Source organism: Amblyomma americanum, chromosome 6 (assembly GCF_052857255.1).
Source record: "Amblyomma americanum isolate KBUSLIRL-KWMA chromosome 6, ASM5285725v1, whole genome shotgun sequence".
Classification (NCBI taxonomy): Eukaryota; Metazoa; Arthropoda; class Arachnida; order Ixodida; family Ixodidae; genus Amblyomma; species Amblyomma americanum.
The window spans coordinates 41,589,501-41,609,366 of record NC_135502.1 but is presented as its reverse complement, the minus strand read 5'-3'; the positions used below and the strand labels follow the sequence as shown (position 1 = coordinate 41,609,366).

The following is a 19,866-nucleotide window of genomic DNA, read 5'->3' as shown; positions in this document are numbered from 1 at the left end:
TTTCTGTAACACCTTTCGCCATTCGTCTAAATTCGATTGTAGTGAAATAATTATTACACATCCCACAATCCAATACTGCAAAAATGACGAGACGGAGTGGATAGTTGAAAATGCAAATTTTAAGTCGGCTACTGAAGCTATACCTCGTTTTATTTTCGTTATCCAAAATTTGTAACGGAAATTTTATTCCCCATGGGCAGGGATGAAAAGGGATATCACTGATTCTGATCCCTCTGCGACCGTGCCCACCCCGCCTCCTCCTTTCGCGCGCGAGAACAGCCTTGTTTCAAGTGTACGGGAAATCGAGCGACCGTGCAAGTGTAATCACGGCGTCTTTTCTAACCTCCTTGTAGACCTTGAGAGCTAAGGGGCAAACGTGCATTAATCATTTCTTATACCGCCGAATGCCTAACTTTTCATGGCAGTGCAGACATATCATAGCCATTAGACTTGGGGTATAAATCTAATGTAACGTACCGGAGGCGAACATGCTTACAATCTTTGCCTGCTTTATCAGATGTGTAAGTTTTAGCCGAACCTAGAGGCAGGTAACCGGACACTCTGTCGACATATGTAGTAGAAGTAGGGCAGAGAGAGAAATGCCGTGGAAAGAGGGGGGGGGAGGAGAGGGGGACTAGATCCAAAAAGGAATCAGCCTTCGGTGGTGCTGTGGCTCCGAATGTCACGCACGTTTTTTCCTTGGTGAGAGGAGAAACTTCGCCGCCAAATATAATTTTTCTCTTTTCGTCTCTGCTTTCTGCGAAGTGTCTATCAGTGCTGACGGGCACATACATCTGCGTGACGTAACCCGTGAGCAAGTGAGTTCGGAGGCTCCCTGGCCGAGACGCGTAATCAGCGGAAAGGACCGAGTTGCTGTCTAGGGGTCGCAGTTCCTGAGAGAACACTGGCTTAAGTCGATCGCGTGGGAAGTCGAGCGGACGCCGTTTGCTGGCTAGTGTTGCAGCGTGCAGTTGCGAGAGGGTGCCGACGTCGATAAGTACGTTGACTCAGGCTTCAGGGATAAACGCCGCAAGTCTGACGTTCGGCGATTTGCGATATTGGGCCCCCTCCCTTTCTGCAACTGACTGTTCGCCTTTGTTGAAACACGATCTCAGTGGATGTTCTCTTTTCTTTTCTTCTTCCGGCAGAACAGCGACGAAGAAAGCGCGAGTGCTTCTGGCTCGGTAATGCACTAATCTAGCGAGATTTGTTAGCTGGCATCAGATCACTCAACAGACAGCAAGCCCACGAAAACACTTCGAATGCATAATAGCGCGGGTACAAACTTTACCCTCACACTCCTTGAAACAGACAGGCAGACAGGGCACTCGTTGCTCGGCTTCGCAGTTGCCGTAAATAGACTTGGAAATTCTTGAGCAGGCATAATACTACATTTCAGTAGGTAGCCTAACTACGCAAAATGTTACACCGGATTGATTGTTCACACTTTCTTATTTATAGTGTTGCTGTTCAGGAAGCATAGATGCTAATGGCGTAGGTAAGAAAAACAAACTTCAGGAATGCAAACTTGTAATCTCTTTCTTTTATCTTTTTTTCCCTTATTAAGAACGTTATGGCTCCGATATCATTTTAAATTCTGAGCATTGCAAGCTTCTTCAAACCCCCCTCACGCCTTTTTAATACCAGTGCATTATACTGAAACTCTCAAGATACGATCTTTGCATTCTTTGTGCCCGATTTTGCAGCCAGTCGGCATTTTGTTTCAGTGGAAAATGATTTGAATTCTCCTACCTTGCCGCGTCTTTCGGGGCGATTTTTCCAGGCAACCTTGTGTGTGTCACGTCACGAACTGCACGTCCTTCAATGTTCACTCTTCTATGCGTCCTGGTATACGCCCTCAACGGCCACTATAGCCGTTCAGGGCGCATACGAGGTGTTGTGATTGCATCCGTAACGCCATTTGTTGGTCTATCGTGACTTCATACTTTGGTAGCAGTCTAGCTTCTGTTTCCGTTTCCTGTAATTTGCATTTTATAATTGTTTTTTTTTTCGGTTATCTTGAAAAACTATCCGTCGCAACGAAGAAAGGGTATTCCAAGAAATATAATGCGATACTGAGCCCTCAAATGATCGAAGATCCTCCGGAGTTGGCTTTTAACGACCCGAACACGAAGCAATCACGCCAGCCTCTCCTCCAAGCTTGGCGGAGAGCGAAAGCAGGCAAAGAACATAGTTGGCTGCGGCAAGAAAACTGACTACCCTTACAAAATTTCTTTGTCTAGGCAGTCTATAGACTGTCCATTGACTTTGTCTATAAAGTCGATAGACTGTCTATAGACAAACTATAGAGGTCTTTAGGCAATACAAATTCTATAGACAGTCTATAGACAATCTAGAGATTTATGATCATGCACTTTATGTAGATTTTTGTCTACAGACAGTATACAGACTATGAGTACACAAAAATATTTATAGGACGGCAATAGAGTCTATAAGAAGTTTATAGACTGTCTGTAGAACCTTTTTATAAGGGATAGTCCAGTCTGAGCGTAGGATCTGGAAGCGTGTATGTGCATGAATGCCCTAACAGGATAGGTTTTGGTACATTACAGATTGCACACATTTCTGTGCTGCGCACATGCGATGTTCTCTCTTTCCAGCATCATGAATTGCGGCGCTCTTGCAGCCACTGCCCGACTCCAATAACTCCCCGCGTATATTCAAGCACGCACGCACGCACGCACGCACGCACGCACGCACGCACACACACACACACACACACACACACACACACACACACACACACACACACACACACACACACACACACACACACACACACACACACACACACACACACACACACGCACGCACACACGCACACGCGCACGCACACACACACACACACACACACACACACACACACACACACACACACACACACACACACACACACACACACACACACACACACACACACACACACACACACACACACAGAGAGAGCAGACAACAGAATGAAAAGAGAGGCTCGTTTATATTCGTTTATATAGCACATATATATGCATATATTAGAAAGAGCGGACGGGTGCTGCTTTTTAGACAATAGACTGTTGCTACGGCGGCTCTATTGTTAAGGGAGTGGCCGCGAAATTCGTCCACGGTATTTTATAAGCATGACTAGGAGACAATGAAGGGCCAGGGCTTATACTGAAGCGGATGCATCAAACACAGCCACCACTAATTGCACGAACACGTAGAAACAGGGCTTCGATTTCTTGAAATTCAATATGGTCGATCCTTAATGCAGTATGCATAGAAAAGTGACTCGGAGTGATGCGTTACGAGCTGTTCACTTGGTAGAGTTATTCAGGTTGGCTGCTCTACCTGCGTCGCGCTTTTTTCGTAACGGTGTATTCCAACAAGTGCGATGAATTATGAGACATGGAACTTTCGCTGTGTTTGTTGAAATAATGCAAATTCCGACGCATGGTAGTTTGTCCGAAGGCTCACATTACATGGACACTCATTTTTGAAACGTTGAATGATGCGATTAAGAACACGAAGCAAATGACTGCACTTAAGTGGCCATGCTGATAAAAACCTGGAGGTCGCTGCAGCACTTCATTGAAGAGTTAATGGTTAATGGCAGAACAGCGCTGCACCTATACGGTGTCACGGCTTAACAATAGCGATTCTACACCTCAGTTTGTGATTAATCCATTTGCTGCCGCACTTCGTCTTTGTTAGCGTACTTTCAAACCCCGCCTAAATCCTTTTTGCCTGAATGCCCTGATTTCAAGCCTAGGCCGCGCAGCAAACTGACCTCTTTGAACAAAAGGTACAGTTTTTATGGTATTTTTTGTGCGTCCTCACAGAAGGGTGCCTTTCACTTCTGATGCATGAAGATGGGTAATCACAAAAAATTCAGCGAATGTAGTATGAGGTTGCTCGGGTGATCTCATATTGAATCTGGGAAAAATGACGTTGCCATTTTAGAGCTAAGAGTAAACGACGAGTGGGTACTCGTTTTTTTTATTCAACGTACTTCCATCTCCATCACCCAATGACCTTTTGTATACTCCACAAAGATTTAGTAACCGTGGTGCTTTAAAGGGTTCATGAACCATCCTCCAATTCTTCCTTCTTTTTGTTGTTTACCTTTTGAGGCTTTCCATTTTATCTCTGTCTCGTAGTATGCTGGAAACCACTAGGGTACGAACAGGGCACCACATGTGACGCGTCCCAGACGCTGGGTCACGCACAAGGCAGAACGTTGCGTCCATCAGTACATCTTCTTTAGGACTCGCACACGATGAACTTGTAACCAGGTCCACCCTCCTCTCCTACAGGACGCCGGTGAATGATGCCATGTTACACGTTACCTGTTACGCAAACAGGCTGACCCGCTAATCACAGGAACAAAGTGCGATGAGTCTAAAAACACTCACGGAAAGGTCTCGATAAGGTCTCCGAGGGGCCGTTCAGGGCTTAATGTAACCATCATCATCATCACCGTGAGCCACTTACGCCTGCTGCAGGACACGACTGCCGCTCTCAGTGATATGCAATCATCCGCGTCCTGTGCCATACGAGAACAGGTTAAACTAGAAAACCCCCGGTTTCGCATCTCCACTTGGGCCCTTGGATACATTTTTCTTACCTTTGAATCTACTGTCACCCAAACAAACCACGATCTGTCGTCCTTCGCATCATATGTCCTCCTCAGGTCCACTTCTTTTCGAGTGCAGCATTAGCTCGTGTCCTTTCTGTAGTCTACGCTTCTGCTGGACCTCACTGCGGTGTTCTCAGTTTCACGGTGTTCGCGCTGCGGTGTTCTCGGTGCTGTATTCTACAGGATAGGCGCGTGCTGGCGAGAGGACAAAACTACTAACATTTTATTTGGATATATATAGGCACGTGTCCAACATTCTCGGACAACAATTTTTAAGATTAGGAAATTGTGAGAACTTTTATGGAAACATTGAAGGTAATGGTCCATTCTTCTGATATGTAGCAAAATATTTATTTTAAACTGCTTCCATCAATAGCATCTTACGGTTAAGGCTGCAATAGAAAACTAATGGGGAACGCTTCCGACGACAGCAAAGACGTTAATAAAGAAAAAATTCAAGCCTTCCGTCGGTTGATCTCCGGATGGATTGATTGTTATAGCGAAATCCTACATTATATGAACAAATTGCGTTTATAAACGGTTTCCCGCTAAAAACGCTTTTGTACAGAATTGTTGGCTTTGCCGCTGTTCATAACCTCAAAAGTGTCCCGCTTGCGCTCTAACCGCTTCTTATTATCCTGATTTTTTAATTTCTCATATTTTTATTTTATTATTTCTCACGGTCACTACTCGAGACAGACAGATGTGCTCTGTTACAGCTTCCAATATTTCAGCATCTATCGTAAAATTGTGACTGATTCTCAGACTGTTGACCATAACTCTTTCCTTCATATTAATTTATCCCCATATTTATACTTCGACTCTTAGATGCGCAGTACTGCGCTGTCATTCCATCGCTGTGTTACATAGCAGGGCAATGTAATCAGTAAACCACTGGTAACTTGGGCGTTCCACATTAACTCTAACATGCAACTCTGCCCAGTAACACTGCCCCGTAAAACATTATGGATCCCCCTTGGAAGCTTGCGGTAACTATTAGAGGAGATAGTATGACACCTTTCATGACACGCTTTGCGACTGGTACCCCCTCACTTATTGTGCAGAACTTTGACGCCTTGCAGTGCCCGCAGATACCTTCTAGCTCAGTTATATATATGCGCCTTCTATAAAAAGGTTTTCCGTATTTGCGAAAGCAATATATCAAGACGTGTGATATTGTGCGATTTTCTCCGTAACTTGATGCACGAAACGAATTTGGTCTGCTGGCGAACACCCCTCTGATAGCACACCTCCATTTATAATTTTATTTTCTCGCCACACGCCATCTAAGCTTCCCTTCTTGCATCTCTCCTACCCTTCTCAGTAAGATGTTTTTTATGTTTTGTAAGTATGTACCACAGCATTATCTACAGAGGCTCAACCCCGCTTTTGATATCCGTAAGTTCAGGAGTCTCAAACTCATCTCGCCACGCGAGTCGCATTTCCAGATTTTCACCTCCCACCGGCTAGCAGCCGGAAAGGGAAGAGGACAGGAAATGGGAGAGGACAGTGCATGCAAATGCACATGCTATGCCTCCGGTGACCACTTCTTTTTACCACCACCTCGGATCTAGGGGAAGTCGAACAGTGACACACATTTTTCACTCTGCGAAGGTAAATTACTACCACTCTATTTGCACATAATGCGTCGAGTTGTGACAAAGCCTCTAGCAGCTCCACACAAGTTACTAACTGCTCAAATCCCAACCTCATTAGCGGAAATCAGTAAAGTTTAATACAGACAGTAGTGCGAGAAAAGACCTATTTGGTACTATTTTTCTTCGTTACTTGAACGCTCTGATTACGAGGGCAAACGAAAAGGGGACAACTGGACGTAGAGACTCGGCAAGAGCTGGCTACACATACAAAAAGCTGAAACTTTTTTGCACGAATTTGTTTTAAGAGAGACAGACGAATGGAAAAGCAGGGAGCTTAACAAGGCGATGCCCGGTATGCTACCCTACACGCGGGAAGGAGAAGGGAGAGAGAGATAGAAAGGGGAGAGAGCAAAGAGAGATGATCACTTTTCCACATGTCCGTTGGCCATTACTTGCTGGGTACACAGGGCACACACTTTTTAAAATTCTGTAACCAATCGTTACGTGAGAATTGGCACATGTTTTAATCAAATGTGGAGGAGCTCCGTAATCGATTTATACCTCTTCGCAAAATTAACACATAAACACGTTAGTTTACGTCCGAGGCGTTGTGAAGGAGCAGTATCAAAACGCGCGCCTTTCGATTTAATGGCGCTGCGTTGCGCATGAAGCATGACCGGGATGTGAGGAAGCTCGATTTTTATTAAATTTAAAAGTGTCATGAAATGCTTGCTTTCACTGATACTGTTTGCCCGTCGCGTGCAAGGAATTTGGAATCAGAGACGCCGTGCAGAATTTCCAGGTGAAAGGACGCGCCGACGCAAAACCGAAGTAAGCGGGCACTTTAAAGGGGTATTGCAGCCCACAGCGACGCTCCTAGTGCCACCTGCCGATAGCAATGCTAAATACGAGATTTCCCGGGACTGCAGTAACCCAAATGTCATCCTTTCAACGTTTGTAAGACTGGCGTACTCGACGCTGGAAAACATATCGTCGAAAAAAAAAAACACAATACTTGGGTTCAAATTGCTCTATGCCGAACGAACGAAAATCAGGCAACAAAAAAAGAAAAGAAAAACGCAGCTAAGGGAACAGCATGCAAAGCGTGGTGGCATTCCGCTGTCGTACAAAACATGCAGTTTTAAAAAGTGCTTAATTTGTTCTGGTAATTTCTCGTACGTCTCTTGACATTCTATATAAATAGAAAACGTGCTATATATGTTCTACCTCTTGCTAATTTTCGCAATCGTTTTAGTGATGTTATTCATTGATTGGCCGCGGTATGCATGTCCGTGCTAACTTTATTGTGAGCCAAAAACTCAGCATGCAGCGCGGAAGAAATGTGGATGTGTAACCATTTCATCAAACATTGCAGGAATACAGCTGCTGCAGCCACCTACCTTGGAGACTTGGGGGGCAACGACTCGAGCGAGTGCCTTCGAGAGGTGAGTCTTGCAGTTTCATATGTGACGTCATGGCCCTTTCTTAGGACTGTTCTTGTACGTAATGAATGTTTTTCGCGGTTGGCGTCTAGACCCCCTGTCTTAAGTTCAGAAATATAAAATAAAATTTTTTTAATGGACTATCACGGCGTTTAACCACCCAATTACTGTAAATTTGGTTTCAGTGGCCCGTCTTGGTAGATACCACGTCTATACTGTGCTAGACGGTTTTTCGACAGTCAGCACAATCAATAGCTTGACGCAAAGTCCGGATGCGGCGTTAGTTTTCAGCTAATAAGGAGCTCGAAGTGGATCTGAAAAAAAGTAACTTTTCAAATATGTGGGTGCGTATGTCGCTTTTAGAGAACTCAGCCACCAAATAATGTTGGAGGTAAAAATTGTTGGCGTCATTAGAAACATGTTCAGACGTGGGACGGAATTATGCAAGCCTACAATTTTCACCCCATTTTTTTCTTTCGTTTTCGTGCTAATAAATGTATATCTGTAAAGATGAAAGCTTTTTATATGTGTAGAGTTGAAAGAAGATTTGGATGAAAAAATAAGAAAATATTTTCCTGTTTTTTTTTTTCTACGTTTCCCACTGAAGCCCCGGTTCGAACAGTTGGCTTCAAACGTTTTCGCTGCAGCGGAGTTTCGGAAAAAAGCGAATTTGGTGCCGAAAATTAAAATTTACAGCAAGGACTATTATGTGCGATCAGCACAGTGCTCTTCCCATTCCCACGCTGCGCAGTAGTGCGCAAATACTTTTTTTTCCCCTGTATTGAGCTCATTAAACTTCCGTGTCGGAATGTGCATGCAGACTGGCATAAAATGATAGGAGGCAATGTCCCGTTTAGTGTTCAGAGGATATGCTTTCAGTGAAGACCACAGAAAAAAAGACAATACGATAAATTTGAAATATCTGTAAAGTATTCTGTAAAGCTTATCCTGTAAAAATCCGTAAAACTTATCCGTTTTACTTTAAAATGTATACCCTGTACTTTGTGTACGGAGCGTGCTAAGTATACGCAAGGATTCGTTTTCTAAGTCGGTGCCCTGTTGGGTCTCCGTCCGTCCTCAAGCTCTTGTCGTTCTCGAGCGTAGTACTTAATCGTTCTCCAACACTGATCACGCGTTTGTGTCTTATCACCGGCGGCTAGGTGAAAGCCTCTTCGGAGAACACCTGCGTTTGCAATGCAAGGCCGCATAGAAACAGCTGCTCTCTGCAGAGTATCCGCGGGGATCGATAGCGTGGAGTCGGCCGATCAATACGCGTCACCATGCATTGTTGCGCGGTGCAGGGCTTCTCGTTCTTGTCCGAAGCCTTTCGGCGTCTGGAAGCAAGAAACAGGTCTTGAAATTCGCAAAGACAGCAGTCCTAGCAAAGTTCTGCCCGCGAAGGTTGCTGTACCGCAGCAATCACAGCATAAGAAATTGAGGTACATAGATGAACACACAATCGATCTTTTTTAACCTAGCCATTTAGTGGAAGCAACTCTGGAATATGCGAAATTGCTGGAAAACAAAGTGTAGTCTGTTTCTTGCATTATCTAACAGATTAGAAAAAATGCCGTTGCCGTTTTTGCGAGCTTAGACGTTAGTGTAGAAATGATGATGAAATACGTGTCAGTAACCCAGAAAGTTATGTGCAGTCACTTACTATGAAGTGTGCTTGCCTGATGAGGGGCCTTGCCTCTAGGAGGTACGCGATGTTGGGTTTCCGCGCGCAATGCTGCCGTCGAAGGTAATGCTTACATTCAATGAGCACAGCTGCCGCAGCGTCTCAAGAACGTACGCAATTGAGCCCATCATATATGCTCGGCACTACTCACCATGGTTGATTCGGTATCAGAGTGCTTACTCGTGATTTGTGGGGTATGTTCAGCTTGTAGGCCTAGACTCGAACAGTACCATTTCAAAATATGTACAGAACGGACATATATTGCGTAAATGGACCTTTTGTTTTCTTGTCAGTTGCCACATGATCTTATATACCTGTATATACTCCCGCTCATAGACAGCTTAGAGATAGAAGATTTCGCCTCCAGCTGTTTCTTTTTTCGCCTTGGTATCCTCCGCTCGGCAGCATTCTTTACTGACGCTTCCAGTAGCACATTTCTATAACGAAGATATGAAAGCAGCAGGTACCTAACGTCCGTAAAATCGCGAAAAATGCGAAAGGGAACGCACCAGAGTGTTTCGACATTCGTTATCTACGCAGGTTGCTGAACGTAGGCATAACTTGGCGCGTTGGAGGCAAGTCGCGTGACGGGCGTGCCTTTAATTTGTGACAAGCCTCTGGTAACCACAGCACAAGGTGCTATGGCTCTTCAGGATGCGAATACTTCAAGATAGAGTACGCGCTTGCCTGTTCCTGCTGGTATGTACAGTGGCTGTGCATGATTGCCTTGTCAAAAAATGAATTGCTGAAGTGATGAAAGCAATAAATAGGAAGCTGCCCGTACCAAGAGATGAATGACCCTGTATTTAATAGGATTTCATAGAGCTTATAAAACACCAGAGGTTGTATTATGGGGGTTTCACAGCATCGCCGTAATGACCGCTGTGTAAGCGCCAGTTTTATGCGAATAACAAGCAGTGACATCTAAGAGAATCGATTATAAGGTGTTGTAGAATTTGTGAGCGTGCAGCTTACCTTCTCTTCCTGCACATGGGTAAAACCGAAATTCGAGCAAGTCACCTTGCAGCGAGTTAGCAGTGTAGCTTGTTCTACCTATATGGCATGCTCTGCGTTTTGCCGAAATCGATTTCAGTTTGGCGTGATTACCAATGAACTAAATAAAGTGAGGCTACCAGTCAACGATGACTCAAAACAATGTGCGTTTTATATTCATTTCCGTGTTGTCTTTTCCGAATATATGTTACCAGCGCCATTCGCAAACCAGATATATAGTCATACGAAGTACGAAGAAGGCGACCCATGGGTGAGAAGAAAGGTGGAATTTTTTTTCTTCCTTCCGTGTGCTTTTACTCATTGTCTTCTTTTTTTTTTTCACTTCGTCCAAACTTTATCGTTTTTCAATTTTACAAATACATGCACAAAAACACAGTTCACACAGTTTCCGGGGGAGGCGGGGGACACTGGGAAGCAGACTCATAATGGAGCCAAGAAAACACACACGCATGACGCCAGCGGGGCGTGCTATACAACATTAACACACAGCACCAGAACGGCGTTAAGGCCGCCACATCACATAAGCACCAATGAAAGGCTGCCGCTCATATTACTTTCCTTTTTTTTAACACTCGACTCATTACGGGCAGAATAACCTGCGCTCAGCCCTTTCGCAGCAGCGTTCTGGCGAGGACGGTATCGAGAACTCTACGATTAAGGAAAGACAGGAGATTAGCACGCAGTACAGCAAGCTTTAATACAGACCCACGTGGATGCGAGCCGCAGGCGTTGTGAGCTCACGGCCTCGAATAAAAGGACAGGATCAACGCGTGCACACTGCGCGCCGCGAACACGTGCGTCAACATTTTTTTTTTTTACACGCGTGTATTTCTTAGGCGATGCTGTGAACGGCCGTGTTGTGATTCGTGGTGCGTTTGCATTTGCTATCACTTCTTAGTACTTGCAGTGGTTTGAACATAAAGGTAGAGTGCGTGAACATTTTGCTGCAAGAGATCAGCTTGTTGGCATCCGCGGGGGGCGCACCATTTATGCAAACGTCGAGGAGCGAAATGTCAACCGAAAATGACGTCTCACCAAACTTGGCTCAAGTTAGAACTGTCAATCTCTGCACATGTTGTCTTTCAATGTTCTAAATGAGTTATGTGGTATCGGTGGCATCCGCTTACAGAAGCAGCATCGTCATTTTTTCGCGATATGGCTTGCACCAAAGGCGTTCACACTTCAAAGCGCGCGGATCTTGAAGCGGGTGGTAAGACAAATATAAATTGAAGCACGAGCTGCAAATCTTTGAAAACGATAGCAGGAAGTACCACAGAAAAAGTACAAAAACACACACCACGACAGCCATGAACCGGATATTGTTAAAGTACATGGCAACATGCAATTCCCTGATCCCACGACAGGTACTAAGTGCCACCTGTGAACTCGCTTTCGTCAAGATTCCCTGTGTGGGGAACTGCCAGGTGGGAAAGGATTCCTCTATACTTAGACGGCTCGGCGAACAAGCTAGTTTATGCAAGGACATTTGTGACGTGAAAACAAGACGTAGATTCGTTCACCATAGCTCCAGGCATTTATGTGTTAGTGCGCTAGAAGCGTTGAGAGAGTGAATCAGATACAAACAATGCAAAAACATTTTTTTTTCATTTCATGGAAAGGTGTACCTCAGTCAAGCTTATCACGCATTCGGCTATGTGAAACAAAGGCTGCCCCCGTTGAGGCCTACGAAAGTGCATGTCTAACACACACGGTAATATTTGTAACAACAGTCATAACGTGAAATCCACGAACATCTGTACAATGTGCATTTCATTCTTAAGCTGAAACGGCACCAGCCTCTAGTGAGAAGAAAATCGTAACGTTGCAAAGCTTGTCAGTGCTAATTCTTGCATTTCCTCGCTTAATGTGCGTGTGCCGCCGCATTAGTGACCGCCTTGCCGAAGAGCCTAGGCAGCGCAACTTTCAGACTAGGCCTAAGCGTGTGTTCGCTTTTCGGGAAGCTTGTAGTGGAAAGCCAGCGTTTCACCAGTTTTAATATTCCTTAGGCAGAGCGCTGTTCAACGTTCCTTAGCTCGCATCTTCTCGGGCCAAAATGCACCCGGAAGTGCACCTCTGACTCCGCCTTTAAACTTTCTAGTCTGCCGTAGCAAGCGGCCTAAAGTTCGGCTAAGTTTGCCGCTTCGTCCGACGCTAATGGATGGCACTCGAGGACGACGTCGTTATTGGCTTGACTGACGGCCCAGCGACAGAACTGTTGTGCGTTGAGATCGCGGAAAAATTTGACACGATGTACCCTGTAGGTTAACACTAGCGGGAGATTAAACGGAGAAAACCGAGGGATGGACTGCAACGTCTGCTTACACATCGCTTTGATCTGTGAGTGGCCGCGATTTTCGCGCTAGCCAAACACAGCCGCCAAAGCCGAGAGGTCGTCGAAATAGCTGTGTAAGTCCGCTTTTACAATCGGCTACCTTATGTTTAGAGACGTGCGCGTCACGAATGACGAAGGGGCCATAACATGAGGTTTGAACTTAAAATGTTGATGACGGTTTTCGTCTTGGGAGTGCATGCATATTAGAAGCTTGCTGTTGTAGCCACTGAAATCGGACCAGTGTTTTAGTAAACGCTTAATTCAGCTTTTTTAAATTGCTTTTTGGGGGAGAGGAAATGGCGCAGTATCTGTCTCACTTCTCGTTGGACACCTGAACCGCGCCGTAAGGGAAGGGATAAAGGTGGGAGTGAAAGAAGAAAGAATGAAAGAGGTGCCGTAGATGGAGGGCGCCTTAATAATTTCGACCACCTGGGGATCTTTAACGTGCACTGACATCGCGCAGCACACGGGCGCCTTAGCGTTTTGCCGCGTTTTTATGGAGGCAAAACGCTAAGGCTCCCGTGTGCTGTTCAGCTAACTCCTAAAGTCGGGGGTAACAGAAGCCCGACAGTAGTACACCATTACATCTTCCTCAACGTATCCATAATTTAACTGAATTGAAATAGGTTCGGTCGCGCGCTAGATGGTGTCGGCACAAGCAATGCGGAAGGAAACATTTAGTTTGATTCTTGGTTTCAAGATCTAAATTTACTTTTACTTCTGCTTTGAACGCAAAAAGTAGTATGGAGATTATTCATGACCTGGAGAACGAGAGTGAAAAGGCAAAGAGCATGCATGTCTGTTATACACGCTTTGTAATCTTTAGTTTCATGCTAATTTGGTGCTCCTTTTTGTAGTGCTTTTACTTGTGCGTGTAAGTAAAGTAACAATGGCCACAAGTTTTACATTTTTTTTTCTTTTAGCGCACGCCTCCAGATTTGTAATGGTTATATCTTTTCGTAATACCACCTGAGATGAAGCTTAATTACGAAGCATCTCATCAGTACAAGAAAAACAACTTCCTAGCTATCTGTTAAGAGATCGTATGATAGCACTGAATTCGGCAAACTAGCGAAAGCAAAAAATAACAGAGCGAGAACAAATGGGCCTCAGAATATATTCTCTAGCTTTCAGTGTTGAAAGTCCTTAGGCAAAAAAAAATTGCACTAGAATGTTATCGTCTAGGGGCAAAATTTTTAAGGTGGGCATGTGCAATTTCAAAGAAGGTTCGTTCCTTGCACACTAGAAAACCCGGCTATTATTACGGCAACCTTTACGTTTGTACCAAAATATGCTGCGAACTAGGATAAAAATAGGTTCGCCTATGGGAAAATAGATTCGGCATTTGGCTGCGTGCTAACTGAATTCGTTTCCATTGACTTTAGCATAAAGTGCTGCGACACAAAGGGTCAAAAGGAGCACCAAGAAACCAGCACATGCAATAATCATGCAGGAGCAATTCACTGGCGCATGAAATGGTGACGAGCTCCTGCAGTGGTTAGTTTATAGCACCGTGTCAGACTTTGCGCCTGCTAGGGATTTTAGTGCCCGGTGCAAAGCCCAAGGCTGCTTTGCACTTTTTAGCCAACTTCGAAGAGAGTAGAGCGCAGTTTGAAGATAGGTATATAATTTAAAAACAAGGAAAGTATCTTCGACCAGTCTGTACGCCGCGAGTTCATTGGGCCGAAGTTGCGCGCCATATATAGCGATGACTGCGGGGCTGCTCTTGCTATGTATGAACAAACAGTACGTTAACGTCGATACGCAGCTGGCATTTCCCCATTAGTGCCTATCTCAGGCGTCTCTTGTGTGACTTCAGGGAAGCTGCTAGCAAAGCCAAAACGCTGTAATGGGCTGTAATGGATAGGGACAGCTCACAAGTTTTTGGGCTGCTTTGTACTCTAAGGACAAAAAAAAGAACAACACTAACGCGTGACGCAAGGGCGCTTATAAAATGATGACATTTTCCTTCCTTAAAGTAATATTGAAGAGTGTTGCCAACGGATTGGACTCTCCAAAGCGCTTCAGTAAGACGTGCTTCGCTATGCGCCGGCACACTGCTGGATATACGACCACGGATAATCAACATCGCGCATATCACACGTCAGCTGTGCGGGACATTGCTGACAATCGTACATATTCATCTTTGCTTTGTGTGCCTATCCCTACGGTTTGCTTTTCGTTTTTTGCTGAGGTTTAAGCTACCGCACCATCAGCGCTGCCAAGCCGGTTATAAACGGTGCCTTAGCCCAGAGCATTTGATGAAGAATGCCTCTTGCAGGTGGGGAGCTTTCTTGACATATCACCTTTACCACCAGACTACACGCTCACGAAACTGCTTAGACAAGGCCACAAGTCAGGCAGCCATTGTCTTAATGGCAAGGTGCCAGTGTTTTGCAGGGCTATTCGTTAAAGAAATAGTAACACCGATAGTCAAATGCCATGACAAACACTCATGTCTAATAGGCACGCACGGCTGACCGACATGTTGACTCTACACTTCGTGAAAAGGGTTTGTGATGTTAGAAAGTGTGCCTTGTTTTTTTTTTCTTTTTTGTCTTTTTTCATCTGCCTCCTCCCATCATCATCATCATCATCCCCCATCGTGATCCTCTTTTTTCTCCTCTTCCCGTTCCTCAGTGCAGAGTAGCAGGCCAGATATTTATTTTTCAGGCCAACCTCTCTGCCTTTCCCGTCAATAAACCCTCTCTCTCTCTACACTTCGTGAAAAGGGTTCATTACAAGCGTACGGCGCTCCGACATCTCTTAGGTCTCATGTACACGAAGACGAAATCGATGGTAGTCTTGAATAGTGATTGTATACTGTTCTATTTCAACTAAGCAGCAACAGCAGCTTCTAAATAAAGCGGGGCATTTTCTTCTCTTTCGCTGTAAACATATACAATAAAAACAATGGCGACGAGACATATTTAAGGGGAATATGAAGTTAAGAGGCATGTCCTATAGATTCGAGCAATAGTACATGAGCAAACAGAATGACAACCACGCTACAGGGGCTACAAATATATTTCAGAGAAATAACATTGCTTTGTTTACCTTGTGAAAAATACTAGCCGCGGCTGGAGAAGTTTGTGCAGAGAATAACACGACAGATATGGAAGCACCTTCTCCCTGATCATAGTTCACGTGAACAGCAATTATGAGTTTCTCAGCCATGGTTTCAGAGCCGAGACGAAAAGACTACCAGCCGTAATGATGGCATTCTGGAACCTCAAATTAATCAGCCTATCCGCCCTGTCATATGAAAAGGTGCTGCACGTCTCTAGTGCTCAGTGACTGGATTGTGACTGATTACCATGAATGATATAGGCTGATCACGCTGAGCTGAACATTTTGGATCGTTTCGTAGATCTGCCGCACGTTCTAACCGCTCTCAGTAAAATAATTTCCCACTATTCTGGTGTTTTCAGCCTAACTGCACGTTACTAAGTGCACCCCAAAAGCACAAAAACGTAGCTTTCATGCGTGGTTCATTGAAGATCTGAATAGCGGGGTATTTTTGTGAACGGTGCTGACCAACTGAAATCGACCCACAATATTTTGTAGATTTTGTGTGTGTGCGTGTCGCGACACACACACCCGATGTTACCTCAGCTGCAGTGTGGCTGTAAAAGATCATCACGTTGTAAGAAAACAGTGAAAAAAAAAACGGTATCCATGCCGCAGCGTTAGCCTTTCGCATCATCAAACCCCGCAGGAAGGTACAGAGAAGGGAAGGTCGCACGTTCTCAAAACGATGGGCAACACTCAACTCTTAACTGGTTAGCAAAGTACGCGCCACATGAACTTGAGCAACGGCATATGAAGCGCAAAAGCTAAGTTTCGACATACCATTCATATATGTGCACACATACGATCAATGACTTGGGTTCAATATGGTTGCACTGGGACAGAGACGCAAAATGAGGCTACTGCGCCGTGTGCGCGGCGCTATAGGGAACCCTTGCCGTCACGAAAAAAAATAAAGAATAAGGAAATATTTCGGCGTCCCACGTCACAAAGTGTGTCGCGTCAAATGGAAGCGGCACCGTAAGTTGCAAAATTGTGCGTTTCAGAAGCGATCTAAGTTCTTTTTCCTAAGTGGCCATTTCTCGAACCCACCACACACGAAAACCAGAACGCTTTCTTGATTTTCCGGCGGAAAAATCAGGCATAGAGCTCTGGAGTACTCGGGTTTCAAGATGCCAGAAAGTAAGGAAAACAAGCAAACAACGAATGCATTGCTATGACACAAAATGAAGAAAGTATTAATAATAGTGAAGGCGCCTAGTGAAGTGATGTATTGCATTTTGTAAACGTCGTCATTAACAGAAACGGCGTCAAGTGCGGAACACGAGCAAAAGTTCCAGGAGTGAAGACATAAGAGATTGCAAAATGGACGATAAAAAACGAGCAAAAAAACCCCTCACTTGCAAGGGTATTGTGCGCTGTAATGAGTGAATACTCTCGTTGTATTATTGTAATATATGAGCGAGAGCTAAGTTGTAGCGTCTTCGAAGGCAAATTCGCGTGAAGACAGTAAAATGCGAGGAGCTTTCTCTCAAAAGCACGAGCTTCGATCCTCAAAGATATCGCCTATTCCCTACCAGTTTTTAAGCGAACCGTAGTTTACTGTCGGCATTGCACTGATGGTAGTGGTCATACATCGTTCATCTTCAGACTGCTGTCTTCTTTCTATTTAAAAGCCGGAGCTTTCCGTTTGTACTCACTCCTGACTCATTCTCTGTGTACTTTCAGGTCGCCCCTACTGCTTCCCTTCACGTGAGATGAGCACGTTGTTAAGTTTGCTAAAACGTTAAACTTTCCAGGTGCACAGATCATCTCGCTGGCGTCCCTAGTAAAATCGTGACGCCTGCAGTCATAGTTTCAGTGAAGGTTAGCCGATCACACAAGTCGGAGAGAAAAAAGAATACGCTGCTGGCTTCCATCGCAACGACAGGCTCGTAGCAAGGCGCAGATGAGTTGAGGTATATCGGCGTGTACAGTTTGTGCGTTTCAAATCCGGTGAGAAGCAAACCGTCCGTCCGCTGAACAGACGTGCAAGGGAATGGAACGACCGCATTTCGGTGAGAGCGCTGAGGCGTATCATATGCACTCTAAACAGAAAAAAGTAGAAAGGGAATAAACTGTCCGTTATCGCACTCCCTTTTATAAAATTAAGTCCATACACTCAGAACACAAATACACCTATATGGGAGTAAAGTGTAGTTTTACTCCCTTTTTACTCCTTTTGTTTAGAGGTTAGAGGACAGCTTACTCCCTTTCTACTCCCATATAGGCGTATTCGTGTTTAGGGTGTATGGCATGCTTTCTTCATTCCAGGCTTCTTTCTTGTGGCGTGTTCGTTCGTGTGCGAGCAACAATCGGACGTGTATTTCTCAGAGCTGCGAAAAAAAAAAATCTTTACAGTGAGTTGCGTCTGTAAAACGACTGCAGCATCGCGGATTCAAGGTAGCCAGTGCGCGACACAAGTGCGCAAAATAAATCCTGACAGAATGTTGACTGACGATGTTTCAAATGATGATAATGGTGCACATGGGACACACGCATATAACTAGCGCAATAACACACTTTTCCCTCCACCTTCCTGGCTTTGTACCAGAAAACAGCCCCGTACTCCGTCGTGGGAACCTGACGCTAGCAGTGTGGTCCGTTTTAACACGAATGCTGCCTAACCACCCAACGACAATAACTGAACATAACGGAGCTGTGTCATCAATGCGCGCCTCGAGACAAAAGTAATGCTACTTGAGGCGTGTCAGCGCTTGTAGTCTACGGACGCTGTAATCATCTCTGCCAGCTGCCGAGACAAAGTGCTAGCTAGCATTAATGCAACTTTGACCCGCGATGGACTCGCGGCCAGAAGTGGTGCATATGCCAAGCGGAGACACAAAAATTCGACAGCCCTTTCATATCCTAGAACGTTATAAGCGCAGTCCTATTGTTGAGGTCTCAATGGCACAACCTGTCACCCGCCTTTACCGCGGTAAATAGTGATCCCCTTACAGGCCACTGAAGAAGGCCTACTGGACTCTCTCTCTCTCTCTCGGTATAACTTCGTCGCATTCCATCGTATTACGCTCCCGGGATGACGGCTGTGGAAAGCGTGTTAGGAGCGAAACTAGAGAAAACAGGACATGCTGCAACGCTAGCAACATCTGGCGGTCTGTGCGACGCAGCATCTGTTCCGCACAACGACACCACTGAGAGATAGTCGAGAGATAAGCAGTAGAAAACGATCCGCGTTTTCCCGAGTACCAACAAGAGAGGCAGCCGCCTCCTCACGTGCTCGTTACCCGCGCCTTATCACAGCCAACGAAACGACGTGGGAGATGAGTCGTGACATAATGAAAAGCCCTGGGACCGGTCACGTGGGTTGCGTTTCTCTCCTGGCCCGTCATCTGTAAGAGAAAAGCGGTACGTTAGGACCAGTCAGGGCGGCATAACAACAATTCTGTGCACCAACCCCAAATGGGATACAAGTAGACTGATGACTTAAATGCCTCAGATTTCCCAAGAAATGTGAAATGGGGATCTAAATTTCTTTTACAAGTGCTATTAACTGCATAGCAGCGCAGAGCAAGCTCTGCAGCTCAACAGGAGAAAAAAAAATTCACGGGGACACCTAATTTCATTGTCTTGGCAATGCTATGTAGCTGTTTATGATTTCGCCGAAATAAAAGCGACTTTTGGACAGGTGACGTCACTTACAGCCAGGGAATAGAAATGCTTCCGTCTTTCTTGTGACGTCAATTCCCTTTACTCAGTCAGCCAATAGGAATGCTCCACTCTGGTGACGTCACTTCCATCCAGCCAGTCAGCCAATATGAATGCTCCAGTCTGGAGGCGTGAGTTTCCTCCAGCCAACCAGCGATTTTAGCTCCCGAGACAGATTTTTTTTCTAAATGAGGCTTCTGATGTCATAGCATTAAAAAGCCCTTGAAGCACTCACATGATTTACATATGCATTCTGTCAACAGTTGCCCATAGTGTGAAGTTCTCAGCCGTTACAATTCGCAGTATTACAACGGTTGAGAAGGAAACCCTCGGCAAAAGAAACAAGCTTTATAAAGACCACAGCTGATCTGCACTCCATTTGTTGTTTGTGCAGCTTATTCTCGCGAAAATTGCTAGCCAGCACT

The 19,866-nt window shown here is 45.1% G+C and overlaps 2 protein-coding genes across 8 annotated transcripts in view; one reads left to right on the top strand and one right to left on the bottom strand.

Annotated features, from left to right (window-relative positions):
* Window positions 1-19,866, top strand: part of LOC144136683 (uncharacterized) — a 208,850-nt gene that overhangs the window by 115,381 nt on the left and 73,603 nt on the right. For all 6 annotated transcript variants that reach the window (XM_077669213.1, XM_077669210.1, XM_077669208.1 and 3 more), the window contains one exon: window positions 7,610-7,679. In XM_077669213.1, coding sequence (XP_077525339.1) covers window positions 7,610-7,679 — 70 coding nt within the window. The remainder of the gene's footprint in view (window positions 1-7,609; window positions 7,680-19,866) is intronic.
* The window catches only part of LOC144136681 (uncharacterized), a 74,484-nt gene continuing 64,105 nt past the window's right edge, over window positions 9,488-19,866 (bottom strand). The window contains exon 4 of one of the 2 annotated variants that reach the window (XM_077669206.1): window positions 9,488-19,125. The gene's annotated coding sequence lies outside the window, so the exon portion shown is untranslated. The remainder of the gene's footprint in view (window positions 19,126-19,866) is intronic. The other variant, XM_077669205.1, reaches the window with a different exon arrangement.